The sequence below is a fragment of the Lissotriton vulgaris genome, chromosome 8, assembly GCF_964263255.1.
Source record: "Lissotriton vulgaris chromosome 8, aLisVul1.2, whole genome shotgun sequence".
NCBI classification, from domain to species: domain Eukaryota; kingdom Metazoa; phylum Chordata; class Amphibia; order Caudata; family Salamandridae; genus Lissotriton; species Lissotriton vulgaris.
The window spans coordinates 1,125,804,846-1,125,823,992 of record NC_141696.1 but is presented as its reverse complement, the minus strand read 5'-3'; the positions used below and the strand labels follow the sequence as shown (position 1 = coordinate 1,125,823,992).

Genomic DNA, 19,147 nt, shown 5'->3' with positions numbered 1-19,147 from the left:
CTTCATCTTTAACTCAGATACGCGGGATCCAGGAGGTGTCTAGAGATCATGGATCCAGGTTTGGAACCATGGAACCCACAGTAAAAAATAAGACTTTTCGAGGGGGTCTTCCCATTTATCAACCCCCCCTCTCTCCCAACCCCTGCACATTTCCTGCTTAGTGTTAGAGCCTGCTCCCACTCCTCTTATAGCCCTTCCACAAATGTTTTTTGTGTGTGGATGATGTGTCCTCAGATGCAGATCGTCTCAGAACTGTTTATATGATAGCAGTGGTTTTGTGTGCACATCCTCTAATACTATTGAGAAGCTGCAAGCTAGGGGTTGCTTTATATGTGCCTACTATCATTTTGATTTATTTTTGCCTTTGAAGCAAGATTCACAAATATTTTCAATCCCTTGTAGTGCTGCCACAACAAAATTTCCCAGTCATGTTTGGTCAATATGATATCTCCAATATGCCAGTTGGGTACCGTGGCTACAGGGTTTGAGTGCAGAACATGGTGAAAGGACATGTCTATGCACATCAGTTATTTTCAATGGCAAGCCATTAAAATAAATGTATTTAAAACATTTTAGGCAGAAATACGGTCAAGAATTTAAAAGACAAACAACGTTATTTCAAAAAGCAAAGATTTCCCGTTAAAAACTGCAGTTGATAGGACATTGCATTATAGTACAAAAACTACAAAAACACTGACAGTTTTCAGGTATGGTGAGAAATGAAACATCACCTCACATATGACAGAGTATACTGATGTTGCACATGGGAGAATGCCATGCCATCTTTTATAGGCTTCTTGACAGCAGGGCTGACCCAAAGGCCGTGTCCTATGCATAAAGGAGCTAAATAAGGATTGGGGTTTTTAGGAGCAAACTTACTTTAAGCCAGGCCCCTTACCCACAATGCACTAGGCATGGTGAAAGGCCATGTCCAGTCATCTTATGGTATGTGTTCGTATAGAGTATGGCCAAGCCAAAAGTTAGACCCTGCACCTTTGCACCCTAGTAATCAATTAAGTAAAATAAACATAAATATCATTTTAGCTCAAGCAAATGTAGGCCACACCAAAGGGGCAAGGTAAAATAGAGTTAGGCAGTTTGTTGAACTTTGAAACATTCAGTCTAGTTTCTCCAGTGCAACCAGAAGCATGATAGAACCACAAGACAGAGCTTGATACTCTTTAAAATACAATGTATTGACTTCCGAAAGCACAAAAAAATAATAGTCTCTAGCAAGGACTCAGTTAAATACAACAGATACAAAAAACGTAGACAGAAAATATGTGTTGTATGGAAATCTATCATTCAGTTTTAAGTATTGGACTATGTCGGTATAGAATGTAATTTTATCCTTTTTTGTCTCATCTGTCGTTTTCCAGAAAGTCACCAAACACAAGCCAATTAGTCTAAGCCCTACCCTAAAATGGAACATTCTAGCCTGAGCTGCTAGGTCATATCCTCTCTGAATGGACATACATCTTGACATATCGCTCCAACCTATGACAACTCAGTGGGACAGCAAAACAGTGATGGACAGAAATGCTTGTGCAGTTCTAAACCAAGATAAATGCCTCAAGGGGGAGTTCTAAACCAAGATAATTGCCACAAGAGACCCCTCTAATTCATCAAATCTGCTTGACTGTGCCATTACAGCCCTATGCAAAACAGTATTTGGCTCGTTCTACAAGAGTTATTATTTCGAATTTCATGATTTATGCTCCTTAAAACGCTTTTGTCCCTGTGTTCCCCTGCTTAAAATGTTGCTTGTCCCCTGCCCACTTTCCTCACGAGCTATGTCTTGTAGAATGTTGAGATCTAAGGTTCCATTCAGTGGCTTGATGGGTTAGGAGAGTTATTAAAGGATAATAACGAAGCAAGATACTAGTATACACATTATCTTAGATTATAAGCTTCAGAAATTTCATACCCCTTCATCATTACATTTAGAAGGACCAAACAGTTATCACAGTGCATGGTACAATAACACAACAGCTAGAAATAGGACAGGCATTTAAAACATTGGCCAGACAGAAGGTAGACGTGACATTGGAAATAAAAGTAAAAGCTGCTGCTGAGGGTTCACTGATCTAAAGCCGAAGAAGATCCTAGCACTCAGGACATTCAGAAGACCAACCTTTGATGGCAGAACCCAAAATGAGTAGAAATTAGAACTCAAACCTCTATGGATGGGCCCATAATGAAGGTTTATTCTCTCCCCTACATCATTGCCTAATTTTGACGGTTAGCACGGCTTTCCAAAACAAATAAATCCGGCAAAAGAACATTGCCACGAATTCTTAGTGCAAGTCAATAGCTACACATTGACACCACCAAAGAAGTGACACTCACCACATTCTTCCAATGTCTGTTCCACAATTGTAAGTACACACATGCCCACAACAACCATGATTACAACTACAACCTTTTCATTATGACAGAAACCTGGATGACCCCTCAAGTCAAAAACTATTATAGGCTCTCACCTAACACATTCTGTTTTCTCACCTTCCAAAAATCTGCAAATAAGTGGGTGTTGATAATACAGGCAGATATGGAGGTGAAAACACACTTCTCCTATGCGCCATAGTCGTCTTTTTTCTGTGGTTTCCGAATTACACTTTTAAGATATCAAGAACTCAGTATAATCCACAGCGGTCTACACAGTGACACTGTTGGACATATCCTTCCAACTTGTGTATTTCACTATCAACATAGGCAGAATAAGCATCTTCACAAACTTCCTTAATGTTTAAAGTGAATACAGATAACTTTAACCTAAACAAAACACATCTTCAATAACAAACCTGACATTCATACACATTGACAACTTAATACCAAAAGGTACAAAGAGCAATAATAAATTGACTCTTCTACTAACCTGAGCTATGGTTAGAATTATAAAAGACAACCACACCGCGAAACAGAAGAATTAGACGCACAGATACAATTCTGCTGGCACAACCATTAAACTCACTCTTTCATGCACTGAATAGCGAAAAACAGCTCAATAACAATTCTGACCTAAGCAGAGATGTTGCCGACTACCAACAAATCTGAATGTGAGCGGTTAGTTCATAAGACGGTTTCCCCCCTAAATCCTAATATATTTATCTGTAGGAATAAACTGCAGAATCTGAAGCAGTAGGCAAGTTTCTACCCTCCTGTGCTTAAATCGGGCCTACTGCCATCTCTCCTCTGGTTTCATCTTGGATCCTGGCTTGAGACTGTGTTGATGAAAGTATTAACTTGCAGCTTACTCCTCCAGCGGCTTTACCTTGCGAGAGAAGGGAGTCAAATACCTTTTGACAAACTGATGAATGTGACCTCTAGGTATCTAGGTGGGCCCTCTAAACACCTGGCCCCTTTTTGCTGCTCTTACATATTTCAGTGCCAGTCCTTGCTGGATACGTTCATTGATGCTCCTAGATATACCTGCAGATTTGGTATGAAAACAAGAAAAATGCAAGTGGCTCTGCAGCTTTGAAGGCAAGAGTGTGGAGATTCTGCAGACAGTGCTAGATGCCAGAAACATCCTAAAAGTAAAGATTGGCAAAATTTGATGCAGGTGTAGGACTGTTATGACCTGCCGTGAGGATTGTGACACACCCTGTAGCGCTAGTAAAAGGATGGACCTAAAATATGAAGAGTATAGTACGAATACTAAAAGCTCAAGTAAAAGACCTAATGTGACAAACAATAGTTGGTCACGTGCCAAAGCCATGATTAGAAGTTAGATCCTAAAGTATCAGTTTAGCCACTCGCCCACCCTTTTCTATAGGGCAGTGAGAGCATGAAGCAGGAACACAATTGGGATTCATGCAGGGGTGTAAGAGCAGGAGATTTTGCATGTTGACCATCATTTTCATGCTGACATTTGAGACTTTTTCTTGTAATGGTGGATACCATGTACTAAAGGGCAAGTATTTTCCTGGATCATGGTCAGAAAAGCCAGTTAATATAGCATTCTGCTTCTGCACTATTCAGCATACAAAAAACTGGCAGCGGTAGGGGCATCCTGATTTATTGTCGTAGTGATGTGTTTTAACTGTCTTCATTATGCAAGGTGTCAACCAATGTTTTGAGGTCTGTAATATTGCAAGCCTTTACCAGCACCATCTCCGCCTTCCTGGCTCCAAACACGGCTTGCTTTATTGATGCTGCAGATTTTTGATCAGCAGAACTGGGGCATACCTTGATGTAGTGGTAGTTTATGGGGTGCCTCATTTCCAACTGAGTGGGCTGTAGAGGCCTTGTGCTGACTTACTTTAACGTTAAATTAGCAGTCACAGTTTCCAGTCCTTATACCTGAAAATCCTAATGTAAAAATCCTGTGACTTCTAAAATAACTAAGGATCTGACATGTAATTTTCGGGTACTCCATCTGGTGTAGGTAGTCACTAGACTGGTATTAGAGAATACATTATTGTCTTTTCTTAGCTGTGGTAGCTTTCCCATTTCAAATTCTTATCTCAGGCTAATGGTACACAACATAGGAGCGTGGTCGCTACTAAGAACTCTTGAGGTGCCTTGATAAGAGTTTATCTTTAAATTGAGATGCTAGCAATAGCTACGCATTATGTTGAGCATCATGTACATTATTATAATGTCGAGTTGTAGAGAAATCTGCTATTTCTGATAATTTCTTTTTATTAGACCTTATGATGCTTAAAATAGCCTTAAAATGCTCTGTGGCTAGTGCCCTTCGCACATTCACTGGCTGTCGTGAATAGAGTGCACCGTGGCTATCATACTAGGGGTATCTGCACATTTTCTTGCTGTCATCATGAATAGTGGGGGTGCATAGTACCAGACTGAAACTTTTCAGACATATGGCGGGTGCAAATGCCACACTGAAACAGTAGGAGAGTGCATTGCTATCCTCACTGGCATGAAAGATAATAATCCTAGGGAAGTACGTTAAGTACTGCTTTTATTGTTTTTAAAAATGAATATTCGTTCCTCCAAAGTTCCCCATTAAAACCCTGCTAGCTCAAACCATTAACCATGAGAATGCGACTGATCATTCGTAGTCCATAGAGATGACTCAAGTGCTACCTGTTTAGCTGCAGTATTGGCATTGGCAAGAATCCCTTAATCGGGGCAGGTGTGTGTGTGTTAATAAACAATCTTTTTTTCTGCAGGGCCTGCACAAAATAACCTTGGAGAATACAGTGCTGTACCTTCCACGGTAAGACTATATCAAAATAATGGCCTAAATTGAATCGTAAAAGCCAACTTTTGTTTCCCACTAGTTCTGATAAACATTTCAAATATCTCATCTTGATTAATTGTGTTTAGGCCTTTTCTCCTAATGTGTCTCTTTAAAATCCTTCATTAATTGGCAGTTTCAAGAGAAAGTTAACTGTCTGTTGGTCTTAGTATGCACAGTAGTATGAAGAGTTGGCATTAGAGTCTTTCTGTTCCATTTCCTTTAGTCTTGTTTTATTAAAGCCTTATAGCCCGCCATAGCGGGCTATACCGACTATTAAAGGCCCGCTCCAGCATTCGGCTTGGGCATTTAACAAGGGAGCGGAACTTTAACAGCCGGTATAGCAAAGCTACGAAGGGCTATAAGGCTATTAGAACATTCTGCCACTAGAGTGAAGAATGTTCTAACAAATAAAACAAAGGCTTCAGGGAGCGCAAGGGGATTGAAATCCTCTCAGGCTCCCTGAAGCCTTTGTTCACAGCCACAGCTGTGAACAAAGAATCATTGGAATGTTGGAGCTCCAGGCTTATACCAGCCATTATAACCTCTGAGCTACTCCTTTGTTTTCAATGGAGCTCCAGTCATTCCAATGTTCTAATAACTTTTATAAAACAAAAAAGCCTTTGCCCTACCTCCCTTCTGTGTGGTCCATCGACCCTTTCCTGAATTTGTACATGGTATTTGGTCAGAAGGTTTGCTGTTTGTGCCATTGGTATATTTCGACCTCAGCATCCAAACATATTTTGAGGTTGCAGCTGTGGCCTCACTTTTTCAACTCTGCCAGATGTCTGTACATCAGTGCTTGAATAAAAGTTCCCTTAGCTCCCTGAGGGCCGTTTCTGTAAGTAACACTTCAGTGCATGGGTCTGACATGTAGTTAGCCATGTCGTGCATGCGGTGTTACAATACAGGGCACATCAACTTAGTCTTGCTAATATGCAAAGGAATTATACGTCCCATCACTATCATCACCCAGATAAGGTGGTGCTCCAAAGAATGAAGGCACCCGCACTTTTTTGGGTGAGTTTTTTATAGTGGAGAAGTGTGGCTCAGGGGTTAGAGGCGGCAGACCCGGAAGCTGAGATCGGCCCTGGACCAGGGTTCAATTCCCCGCCTCGGCGGGTCTTGGGCTAAAAATTCCACGGACTCGATAATTCTCGCTCCGGTGCCTTCTCGACTCACGGGTTCACACTCTACGACTCTGGGCAATAGCTTGCTTAATCTCCACAACGGCCCCTCGCGGCGGGATGCCTGGCTTTCACCTTGTGGATACCCTGCCGGGGTTATCTCTCAGGGGAATACCAGGACGGGTTCCCTAAGCAAGCGCCGGGAAACCCACTGCGGGTAGCTGTGCGCTATATAAGCTCAAATACATTTACATTTACCGTATTTTCCGGCGTATAAGACGACTTTTTAACCCCTTAAAATGTTCTCCAAAGTCGGGGGTCGTCTTATACGCCGGGTACCAAATTTTTAGGAGTGGAAGCAACTTTTCTATATGTTCGAACTGCGTGCTCAGTCTAGAGACACAGCGGGGCGGGCACATGCGCTGATCTGGCGTCTCTCTCTGCGCTGATCTGGCGTCTCTCTAATCTCTCTCTCCCTGCTACTGATCCCCCTTATACCATATTATGTGAGTCATACTACAATCCCCTCTAGCTGTACGGTACTGTACTTTATTTACCGTATGCGATTTTATATAGCGCGGACTTTACCCGAAGGTGTCAGAGCACTTCACAATAGGACTAGTTACTGCACATGAATCAAAAATGACAATAGTGCGCAGTCTCTTACAGTCCTGTAGTGCAGTAGTGCCGATGGAAGCAGGATCTCACTGGGCATTTCGGTATTTTCGAACTGCGTAGGTATTCAGTCTAGAGCTACAGTGGGCATGTGCGCTGATCTGGCGTCTCTCTCTCCTTCCGATGTGACCATAAATCTCACGTTCATCGGAAGGAGAGGAGCGTCAGTACCGTACGTCATCTCCTCAGTTCATGGGCATTGAAAGGGGACTGTAGAAAGTTCCCGCCGGCAATACAGTACTGCGCTGGAAGTGGGGGTAGTCTTATACGGCGAGTATAGCATGAAACCCACATTTTATGAAGAAAAGTAGGGGGTCGTCTTATACGCCGGGTCGTCCTATACGCCGGAAAATACGGTACATAGCGCGAACTTGACCTGAAGGTATCGGAACGCTTTATATGAGCAACATTTGCATTACAGACGGACACATTCATTTCTGTGGGCACGGTGAGGTAAAGTGATTTGCCCAGAATCACAGGATGTTGAGCATCCCTGCCGAGACTCAAAACTGGTTCCCCAGTTCAGAGTTTGACAGCTCTAGCCGTTAGGCGACATCCTCTACCCTAATTAATTCCTCCCCTGAACAGGATTTTATCCAGGGGAGGAGAGGCTTGATGTGCCGTTTGGGGGATGCAGCAATCTATTTTTTGATTGAAAGAGTGAGTTTCATCAGGTGAGGAGAGATACCAGCATTTTAACTTTTCAAGGCAGGTGTATTGGAAGACTCAGCAGGTGAATGTTTTTGATTCACAAGAGAGAATAATAAGTGACTAAGTTGTGCATAATAGGCCTCAAGGATAACTAAGGGCATCATTTAGAGGTTGATAGTAACAGGACATATTTTGTTTATCATGGATGCTCCACTTCACACACCTCTTGTGTGAACAACCGCACTTCCACAGCAAAACAGAAAAGATCTACAGCAACTTCAAACAACAATCAGATACCAAAGATCTCATCACCAACCTGACCGCCACCATCCGGGACTGACACCTGACATAATGGAAAACTCTCCCTGAAGAAGCCACTGCAGCAATCCTAAAAACGGTACACTCTGGGGCCCCACCACCTATACAGCTTGGGAGGAGCATCAATCAGCAACACCCTCACACACAACCACCACCTTTCCACAAGACTGTAAACAAACTGTAGTCCATTCTTTCCTCAAAAACCCTTGGCTGACCTAAGAACTGAAAAACCTTTGTCCCATCTCTCTTTTCCCTTTTCCAGTCAAAATGATGGAAAAGGCCTGCTGGACCACATGCAATCAGGATTCTTGAGCAACCGCAGCACAGAAGCAGCACTTATGGCCACAGACGACATCCACACTATATTGGACTGTGGTGAAACTGCAGCCATCATTTTACTCGACCTCTCCGCAGCCTTCAACAAAGTCTCCCACCACATCCTTGTCAAAAGACTGCACGACATAGGCATCCAAGGACCAGCGCTCAAATGGATAGGCTCCTGCCTCACAAAAAGAACACAGCGAGTCAGACAACCACCCTACACATCGGAATCCAAGAATCTGATCTGTGGAGTCCCTCAGATCTCATCACTCAGCCCAATCCTGTTCAACATCTACATGACTCTGCTCACCATCATCATCATTAGATCCCAAGGCATCACCATCATATCCTACACCAGTGACACCCAACACCACCAGAACCAACTGCATGATCAACGTAGCAGATTGGATAAGATCTAAGTGCCTAAAACTTAATTGGGACAAGACGGAAGCGCTGATCTTCAGTAACAAGAACTCTCAATTGGACTCCTCCTGTTTGCCATCAGAGCTTGGACAAACACACATATCGGCTGACCACTGTAGAAACTTTGGAATCATCCTGGAGGAGAAATTCAAAATGACAGCGCAGGTTAACGTGGTCAGCTTCTCCTGTTTCCACATTCTATGCACTTTTCGCAACCTATTCAAATGGCTACCTCAGAACTCCTGCACCGTAATGGAAGCAGATCAGAATATCGTAGTACGCTCTACGCTGGGATCTCCAACCATCTCATTTACGATCTCCAGGCCATCCAAAACAATGCAGCAAGACTCATCCCTGACCTCCCACGGCGCACCCACATATCACCACATCTAACAAAGCTCCACTGGCTTCCCAGCAACAAGCTCAACCAATTCAAACTCATTATGAACGCATTTAAGGCACTGCACAACATCAGTCCTGCATACCTAAACAACCGCCTGCAGTTTCACCGGCTCACCAGACACCTTGATTCAGCCAGTGTCTCACTAGCACACACCCCTGCATTCACAAAAGCAGAACAGGAGTCGGAGCATTCTACTAAATCGCACCCAAGACCTGAAACAACCTCCCCCAACACATCAGGGCCTCCTTCTCACTTCTTGAATTTAGCAATAAGCTGATTTCAAGCTAACTCTGCGGGGTGTGACACCTAACCACCAACCCAACATCCAAACACCTTGGCCTACACACCTGTTCCAGCGACTAGATACCCTCATGGGCGATTAGTTTGCCATACAATTCCATATAACATTTACCTTCAGGGACACTCTTAAGTGTTCCAAAAACAAAGCCTCAGCTGGCCCCACCTTTGTAAACCCTTAGTAGGAATCTGTTCTGCTACAAGATCACCAGAGTTAATTTTCTGAAGGTCTTTTCAATTACGGCTGGGTTTCTAGTTCTGATTTTTCTTCTTCACGACCACCATTACAGTGACAAACAGGAAAACATGTGTAAATGTCCACAATGCACAGGTAGAAAACTCCTTGTGCGTCGGGGTTATGGGGCGCCAGCTATACCTCTTATTGTATTGTGGCCCAGCCTACATTGCATTTTAGCCACAAGAACTTTCACTATGTTGGTAGTCCACTTTTGGCAAATATTGCCTGCTGCAGGGAACTGAAAGTGTTCTAGGCGGGTCTATGTGGCTTGAAAATGTTCTAGGTGGGTCTCCACTGGCCTGTAAGATACATTGTAAGTCCTAAATGATAAAAAATAATTTGTTATATGCTTTGCAAATGCTGAAGAAAATTATGAAAGATAAAGTACAGTAGTTACTTTATCAAGGCAATACCAAGATGATTGACTCAAGTGTGTCCAGTTCCAGAGCTAATACATTTTATAATCCCAAGAGGGGAAACAGTCTCAGAGCGTTTCCTGGAGAAATACTTTAAACGCATACCTCAAAAACATTATTATAGGAAACATAGAAGGATTTTTCAGTCTGGTGAGGTCATTTGTTTAAGGAAAAGTGTAAATGAGAGCTCTTTAGATCATGAGCAGCTCTGACCCTACACAAACTTTCTGAGAGGAAATTTGTCAATTAGTGTCTGAAGAACACATCTGAAGATTTGGGGTTCCTCCATCAAGCTTAAAGTTTTAAGTGTAAGGCCTATTCATCTCTATTTTGGAAGTCTCAAGTGTCAAAACAGTCAGAATAGTCCGGAAAAAGAGGCAACACCAGATAGATTCACAAAGGAACTTCCCCTGGCAAGGGTGCACTTTTTGATGAGACAAAACACGTTGTTCCTAAAATTGGAATGTGTAGTAGTATTTCTTTTAATGATTGTTCGGATCACAAAAAATCTTTGAATGGAGAATTCTCCATTTTCGGCCTTCACAAGTATGGCAAAAGTGAAACTTTAGACAGAAGAGATAGCATGAAATAATTGACTGACAAAGGATAGAGTAGGCAGAGGGTATCTAGAAATAGAAACGGCTAGACCTGAAGGATGCCTACTTTCACATCCTCATCCATCCATCAGACCAGCGTTTCTTCCAATTTGTAGTAAGTGGTCATAAATACCAAATCATGTTGCCTTCCTCTGGGCTTACAACTGCTCCAAAGGGTCTTCACAAATTGGCTATAAATGGTGGCGCCCTCATCTAAGGAGGGGAGCATCCATGTTTTCCCTTACCTCAAAGATTGGCTGATCAAGAGTGCAAGCAAGCAACAATGCCTAGCTCACACCAAAGTTGCAATATACCTGCTTCGCGGCCTGAGATTCACTACGAATGTCACTGAGTTTCACCTGCAACTCCTGTAGGTACAACCCTTCCTGGGGTCCACACTCAACTCAGTCACAGGCAATGCCTACCCCAGCCAGCATAGGGTGTTGGTATTACAGCAGTTGCTACGTATTTTTTAGTCCAATTGTCAATTCACAGTCGAAACTGTGTCATGCATCTCCTAGGGATGATAGCCTCTTGCATCACCATAGTACCCCTCACCAGGCTCCACATGCACCTTTTACATAAATGGCTCAATGATCACAAGCAGTAGGTCACTGGGAAAATCTACTGGTGGTAAAGGCCAACACCTATCACTGTCTGCAGTTGTAAAACAGCAACAACCTGTTGCAGTGCTGAAAATGGTAGTGTAGACGTGCCTTCCTAGAGCTCCCGCCAGCGCATTATACTGAATTATCCTGAGTGTACAGAACAGCGATACATGACACAACAAAACTCTGAGAGTTCCTCGCGTCCCTTGTCTCTGTCAGCTGGCTGGGTGCCGTTGCCATGAAAAGCCATTGGAGCGGAGAGAAGAGCGGCGGCCGGTCGAGACGGGCGGCCATATTGCCTGTGCTGAGTGAGGCCCGCGAGGTGAATGGTAGCTTGCTCTGGTGGGTGACCGGGTTAGTGAAAAGAGACAGAGCAGTAGAGAGCATCTGGCTGCATGCAGATGTGTGATATTGGTCGCAGGCAGAGATGCAACAGGGCGCAGCAGAAACGCGGCTAACAAAGGCGGACTTCGGCCAGGACAGATGGCCAGATTGCTGATACAGAAAGAGGCCCGCAAGGTTAATGGCGGCTGGATCCGGCGAGTGACAGTGCCGGTGAAAGGAGGCAGGTCGGCTTAAAGCGACTGGTGACACAAGAGAGGTGTGTGATCCCGGCCCTGTGTAAAGCTGCCGCACGACACAGTGGAAATGCGGCCAACTTGGCCGGAAAGGCATCTCGCAGTTTCGAGGTGGGGCCCGTCATTGGGGAGGTGAGCAGTGTTGCCTGGAGTGGGCTCGCACTAACAAAAGGAAACCGACCGAGTCTGAGTGATACACCATAAGCGGAGGTCTCCCACAGAGGTATTTCCACAAGTGTGGGACTGTATAGTCTGAGCCCAGATGCGAGCACATCTGACTGGGTGAGGGTACACTGCCAGTAGTAGTGGAAATTCCCAGAAGAAGATTACACACACTGACAAGGCGATATGAGCATCCTGGAATACGCCATAGACTTGACCTCACCTTGCAATCCAGGCTGCACGTGTGAGATGGGGAGCAATGAAGGGATAGACAAAACCGTCAGCTACCTTGGCGACTTGAAGCCGGGTGGGGTGGTCCAGCCAAGGCCCAGAGGGAGAAGAAAAGTGGTCTCATCGCGTGGAAACTAGATCCTGCTCCTGCCTGATGACGTAATGAAAGTAACAGAAGAGGAACACGGGGGCCACAGTGCTAAAATGGTGAAAGAGAAAAGTAGCAGGGCAGCACAGACAAATAAAATCTCCAACTATGCGCTCCCACTCCCACTAGACGGGGGCGCAAGCGGTGGCCCTGACCGGGTGCAAAGACGGGATGGTGCAAACCGACAATTAAGCCCCCTCCTTACCGGATGTGCTGACTGCTATTCACTCCACGAGGGATGCCATGGTCCATAAAATTGATGCCATCACCAAAGACGCCAACCTGCTTCAATGCGATCTAAGGATGGTCTCGGACAGGGTGACCACCACTGAACATACGATGGATATTCTGCAGACGGAGCTTCATACTCTACAGGAGACAGTTATCGACCTTCAAAAGTGGGTGGTGCGCCTCGATGACCGCGCAGAAGATGCAGAGGGAAGGTCACATAGGGATAACCTCCGCTTTGTTGGCTTCCCCGAAAAAGCAAAAGGGCCGGCTGTGGACATCTTTCTGGAGTACTGGCTGGTCGCTGTGCTTGTCCCCAAGACGCTCTTCAAGTTTTTTACAGTGGAGCGGGCGTACATGGCCCTGGTCCCAAATCCATGGCGAGGGGCACCAATCAGGGCTCTCATTGCACAATTTCTAAATTTCCGCAACCGTGATGCCATCCTGCAACTTACCCGCAACCAAGGCCTATTGACATATGAAGGGCACCAGATTTCCATCTACCCGGATTACACATAGCTAGTGCAGGAAAAACACCGATCCTTTCTAGCAGTAAAACGGCATCTGCGGGATCTAAACCTCTAGTACAGTCTCCTCTTTCCGGAATAACTGAGGGTTGAGAACAAGGGAAAGGCACTGTTTTTCTTTTCGTGGTGGAGGCAAGTGAATGGCTGGATGCTAGGGGGTTCCATGGGTGCTTGCTTGGTGCCCTCCACAGTGACACCCCGGAAAACGGGATCGGGCAGGCAACCCAGAATCCAACGCCAACAAGCTCCCTCACAGGACAGCAACAGAAACAAGAACCCTGGTCGTATCAGGGTTTGTCCAGACGGAACACTTCGGACACTGTGCTGGACTCAGGAGCTACATCACCAGATCGACCCCTGAACAGTAATCCTAGTGAGGATACAGACAGCTAGATGTGGTGGGGGTAGAGGAACGAGATACGCCTTGCTTGAAGCAGTGGTGACAGCTACAATGAGATATTTCGTAAGAACGGAACAGTTAAGTGGCGGCGAGGAGAAACAGAGGACATATATGCCTGGGAGTTCTATCACACAAACTGAACAAGCTGGGGGAGGCTTGCCCTCCAGAGGCAGGTACCTGGTTGGGGAGCTGGAGGCCAGCCCTCGCACCTCACGGCTAGCCAGCCACTATTGTTGGGAATGGTAGTGGGTTTCTCCTTTTTTATAAGGATTACAGTTTCAGGGATTCTCTTTGGGGACATGGGGTGACATCTACATGCCTTCACCTTGTTATGGTATTGGGGGGAGGTAAATGTGATATTGCCCGAGGAGTGGGGGGAGTTGGTAACGTTTCGGGATGTTTTAGGGGTCCTTCCTTCGCAAGCGACAGTTGACAGAATTTGCAACAATGAGTACATGGTGGAGAGTAATATGCACCCTATGGCGACCGCCATGAGTAAGCTAATAACATGAAATGTCTGAGGCATTGCAGCCTTTGAAAAAACGTAGGCATATATTGGCATACTTGAAGAGGAGGCGGCTACACTATACCTGGGGGCACCAATCCTGCTGGCAGGCGATAACTGTATCATTGATGGCACTCTGGATCGTGAACCTCCGAGAGCACACACTAAGCCTAAAATGACTGGTGCACTAAAAGGTTTGCTACAGGGTATGCATCTTCGGGATGTATGGCCAGAACCTAATCCTGCCATTAGGCAGTTCTCGTGTTACACGCCTGCCACAGAAACCTCCACTAGACTAGACTATTGGTATCTCTCTGCAGACCTTGGATGGAGTGTGGGGGTGTCATGACGTACCTTCCTAGATATCCATCAGCTCACTCCCCAGTCATGATGGAATTGGGGGGCGAGGGGTTAGATCGGAGATACCCCTGTGGCTTCTAAATACTGAAGCCTTAACAGATCTCAGTTTGTAGCCACATAACTCAGTACCTTCAGGAGAACTGGGAATCGACCTCCTGTCTTGCAACATAATGGGAGGCCATGAAGGTGGTCATGAGAGGAATCTGTATCAAAACATCATACGGGGTCCGGTATCAGTTGGAGTTAGATGTGGCTATGCAAGAGGCCACCCTAAGTAGGCTAGAGCCCGAGGTTGACACGGCTCCCCAGAAATTGAGGGAGTGTGCCCGGCTAAGGAGGTCCTTCTGACTGACTTTGGCCGGCTAGAAAAGCATGTGCACACGGCCTATAGGCAACAGATGCACAGAGATGGAGACAGAATAGGGGCATTGCTGTCTCGACTTGTGAGGCAAGAGGCATCGGTGCTGCCAATTATGCAGATCAGGGCCGCTAACGGGCGATGGTATATATACAGCGGGCAATTGCAGACATGCTGGCGAGCCGCATAAGGGCACTAAATGTGGAGCAATTCAGCCCACACCTAAAGGCAATTCTGTGAAACAAGAAAGGTTTTGGATCCTACGTCTACCCAGCCCGGATCTCAACAACAAATTAAACAGAACAGAGTGGCTGGATAGGGAAAGTTTGTATCATAAATTTAGGTCACGCAGTCAATATGTACTACGTAGCCAAGGTCTTCTGTACCAAAACAAATTTATTTAATTTTTATCTGGTTTTTCAGATTTTTCAAAAACGCATGGGCAAACCAAAGACTGTCACAACAGTGAATACATGAATACAATATTTACATATATACACACGTACCAATATACATTATTTACAAAGTGAAAGAAACACAATTCAATAAAGACAGTTATAAATGACACACCAAAAAAGCAATAACTTGATTCAATATTCAGACATTAGTTGCATTTATGTGCAGTTAGAAAATTCATACAGAAAACAAGGGTACAGCCAGTCCATGGAGATGTAAAACCAAGGGACAGGCGGGGACGGATGGATTGGTACACCTGCCTGCCTGACAACACTGTGGTTCAATGTTTATATTGGGTTGCACCGTTAGGGTCCCAGGTGGTATATTGTTTCTTTTCCTAGGTGCACCCTTTTGAATAACCACAGGGTGGGAATGTCGACGCGTTTCGAACCGGATTAGTGACGGTTCTCTTCAGGACGGGGACTGGGATCAGTAAGTCTGCACGTGGCAAAGAGTGTGCCGTGGTGTCGGTAAATCGCCAGGGAAGGGGAGATTTCTGTGGTTAGCCGGTTCTGGTTCTTTTACGATATGTTGTCCGCCACGCGGTACAAACACGAGAGAGGGGGGCCGCTTACATGTTGGTTGGTAATAATCCGGTTCGAAACGCGTCGACATTCCCACCCTGTGGTTATTCAAAAGGGTGCACCTAGGAAAAGAAACAATATACCACCTGGGACCCTAACGGTGCAACCCAATATAAACATTGAAACACAGTGTTGTCAGGCAGGCAGGTGTACCAATCCATCCGTCCCCGCCTGTCCCTTGGTTTTACATCTCCATGGCTGTACCCTTGTTTTCTGTATGAATTTTCTAACTCTGTTCTGTTTAATTTGTTGCTAAAGGCAATTCTGGCATACCTAAGCTTAATTGAGCTTCCTCGGCTGGAACTTGAGGAAATGGAGGTCTTGTGGGCCCGATTATCAAAGAGGAGTTAAGCCGGGCTATAGGTCGGCTAAAACCGGCTAAAAGTCCGGGATCTGACAGACTCCCGGGAAAGTTTTATAGACAATTTGCCCCCTTATTGATGGATAGACTTTTGGAAGTCTATAATGAGGCGCTGGTAATGGGTCTTCTACCACCCTCTATGAGAAAAACGCTGGTGGCCATGATTCTGAAAAAGGACAAGGATCCCAACTTGCCTAATTCTTACAGGCCTATTCTTTCAGACCAATATTTATTGATCTGAAAATACTCAGCAGGCTACTGGCGGAACACAAGATACCACAGCTGATTCATTCGGATGAAGTGGGTTTCATACCGAAAAGGAGTACGTCTCATAATTTGCGTCAGTTGGCACATGTGTGGCATGCCCCAGCTTTCTTGAAGACTGGCTGTGCCATAGCACTGTTGCATATCTAACAAGAGTTTGATTCCTTAGAATATCCCTATATGTGGCAGGTAGGGTGGTGTCGGGACACTTCGCGCTTGAGCAGGGCACCCGCCAGTGGTGCCTGCTCTCTCCTCTGTGCTCTCCCCTACTATTTGCAATAGTCCTGGAGCCCCTGGTGGCCCGGCTGAGGACTGCAATGGACACCTGGGGGGTGAAGCTGGGGGAGACCAATTATATAGTCTCACTCTATGCCGACAGTGCATTGATTTATCTGACGCGCCCGGAGAGCTCCATACCTGTACTTATGATGGAGTTGCAAAAATTTGGGGAGGTCTCGGGACTTCGTATTAGCCCCGGGAAATCCAGGGTAGTTCCTATTGGTTAACTGGTCCCAGTCCCGGAGGAGGAGCGACCACAAATTGAATTACCATGGGCGGAGGAGAGGACACGATATCTGGGCATCCGCCTGGCAAACACAGCTGCTGCCTACCTTGAACTTAACATAGGCCGGGTGGTGGAAGCATTTGGGGGGGGTCAATTTGCTTTTGGACAGAGTTACTACTGTCGCTCATGGGGCGCATTGCGATTAATAAATAATTGTTTTGCTCGCTGTCTATATGTGCCACTACACTCATTCTACATAATCCTGCGATCTTACTTCCACATTCTAGAAAGTCTGCTGATAGACCTTTTGTGGGGGAAAAAAGCGTAGAAGGGTGCTGTTGTCAACATTGTAGAGGACATGGGAAAGGGAGGGCTGGAGGTACCCCCTTGGAGTTCTGTTTCATGGCCTCTCACTTGCAGCATGCGGTCCACTGGTTGGACAGCGAGGGAATCTGGGAGAAGCGTCTGTTGGCGGGAACTCACGATGACCACACGCTAACGGACCTGTTGATTTTGGGGGGTAGGGGGGGTCTGTCCCCAACGAATGTCTATAAGACATGTAGCAGTAGTGTGGGAGAATGTGGTGAGACGGGTGGTGCAGCATGCCCCTGTCGGACCTGATATGCACCTGTGGGAATTGCGCCTATTCGCCAGTATCGCAGACTCCATGTCAGTCCGCCGCTGGAGATATTGCAGCTGCCAGACTCTAGTGGATCTTTATATAGACAGAAAGTTTGTGACACGAGAAGAAGCACAGGAAACCTTCTATGTAGGACCAGGCCAGTTCCCTGTAGTATGGGAAAATGTCTAGTGTTGTACGTGAACTCTGGCCGGGGCTCCCAGAGGAACCCTCCACTACTAGCACCCTGAAAGTTATGCAGTATATGGCGGGGGAGGTGACTGGTCTCCCATCTATACAGAGCATTTAGAGATGATCTATCAAAAGAGACTCTTAAAATCCATAGAGGTGGTATATGCTACTAGACAAACCCCGAAGTGAGGGGGACTGGAGAAAGGTACATAAGGGGTTACGGAGGATTAGCGCAAACGCATAATTCAAGCTCCTCCAGTATAATTGGGTGCATCAAGTATACCTCACCCCGCATACACTTAACATAATTTACCCGTCTCGCAAGGATGAATGTCCCAGCTGTAGGCAGCATTGGCCAGATTCCCTTCATATGGTATGGTCATGTGTGTTGCTGCTTCCCTTCTGGGAGAGAGTCTTGGCATGTCCGCGAGAGGTCACAGGCTGGAGTATTAACAGAGATATCAAGCAGGCATTGACAGAGGTATTGCCCGCGCTGAAGAACAAGAAACTTACTACACGATTTGTCAATCTGGGGCTGGTCCTGATAGGAGGCAGGTGGTCATAGCATGGATGCATCCCCTGCCCCTGAAATATAAAGACTGGATACGGGACGTATGCAAATGCGGAATCAGTACGAATTAAATTGGTTCAGAGGGATCCTCAAGTTGAGGAAGACCTAATGGCATGGGCCTCTATGTTGGCAGATATACAGGGGGACCAGACGTCTATACCTCAGGCGTCTCCGGCTGGGATAGCCTCCCACAGCAGAGAATGAATGCAGAAAGATGCCTAGGATTTGAATGGGCTTTAATACATAGATACATCATTGCAATGGGTAGGAGACTGTGTACTCAGTAGTAAGCTAACCAATGATCGTAAGGTGGGGGTGTGGGGTGGTAGAAGAAATGTTACGACAGAAATTTGTTGCTTATGTTATATTGAACCAAAGTTGAATGTAAACGGTTATTGTTGCAAATGACACTCAAAGATACTGATATAATTGCGGTTACCAAAATGCCAATAAAACGTTTGAGTAAAAGAAAAAAAAACCTGTTGCAGTGCTGGCCTTTCTGAAACCCAATTTTATAAGTCACCATTACCATGGGTGCCTCTCTCGCTAGCTGGTTAACACATCTTGACCATATGATAATACAGAGGTGTGCCATCCCAATCACAGAGGGCGGAACATGAACTATCTTGAGCTGCTGGCCATACGTCTCACTCTCAAGGCTTTCATTCAAAACATCATAGAGTTTGGCTACTTATGTCTCCAGCAGGAATGCATGGATTACCTGCATGAATCTTGCAGGCCTGCCACGGAGGTCTGCTATGCTGAAAAGTGGAAAAGGTTTGTCCACTATTGCATCCCCAATCACCTGGACCCTCT

General features: G+C 45.6%; 1 protein-coding gene across 4 annotated transcripts in view; it reads left to right on the top strand.

The window, feature by feature from the left end:
- PHF11 (PHD finger protein 11) overlaps positions 1–19,147 on the top strand; it is a 534,242-nt gene that overhangs the window by 419,496 nt on the left and 95,599 nt on the right. For all 4 annotated transcript variants that reach the window (XM_086934974.1, XM_086934973.1, XM_086934971.1 and 1 more), the window contains one exon: positions 5,142–5,188. In XM_086934974.1, the coding sequence (XP_086791100.1) occupies positions 5,142–5,188 (47 nt within the window). The remainder of the gene's footprint in view (positions 1–5,141; positions 5,189–19,147) is intronic.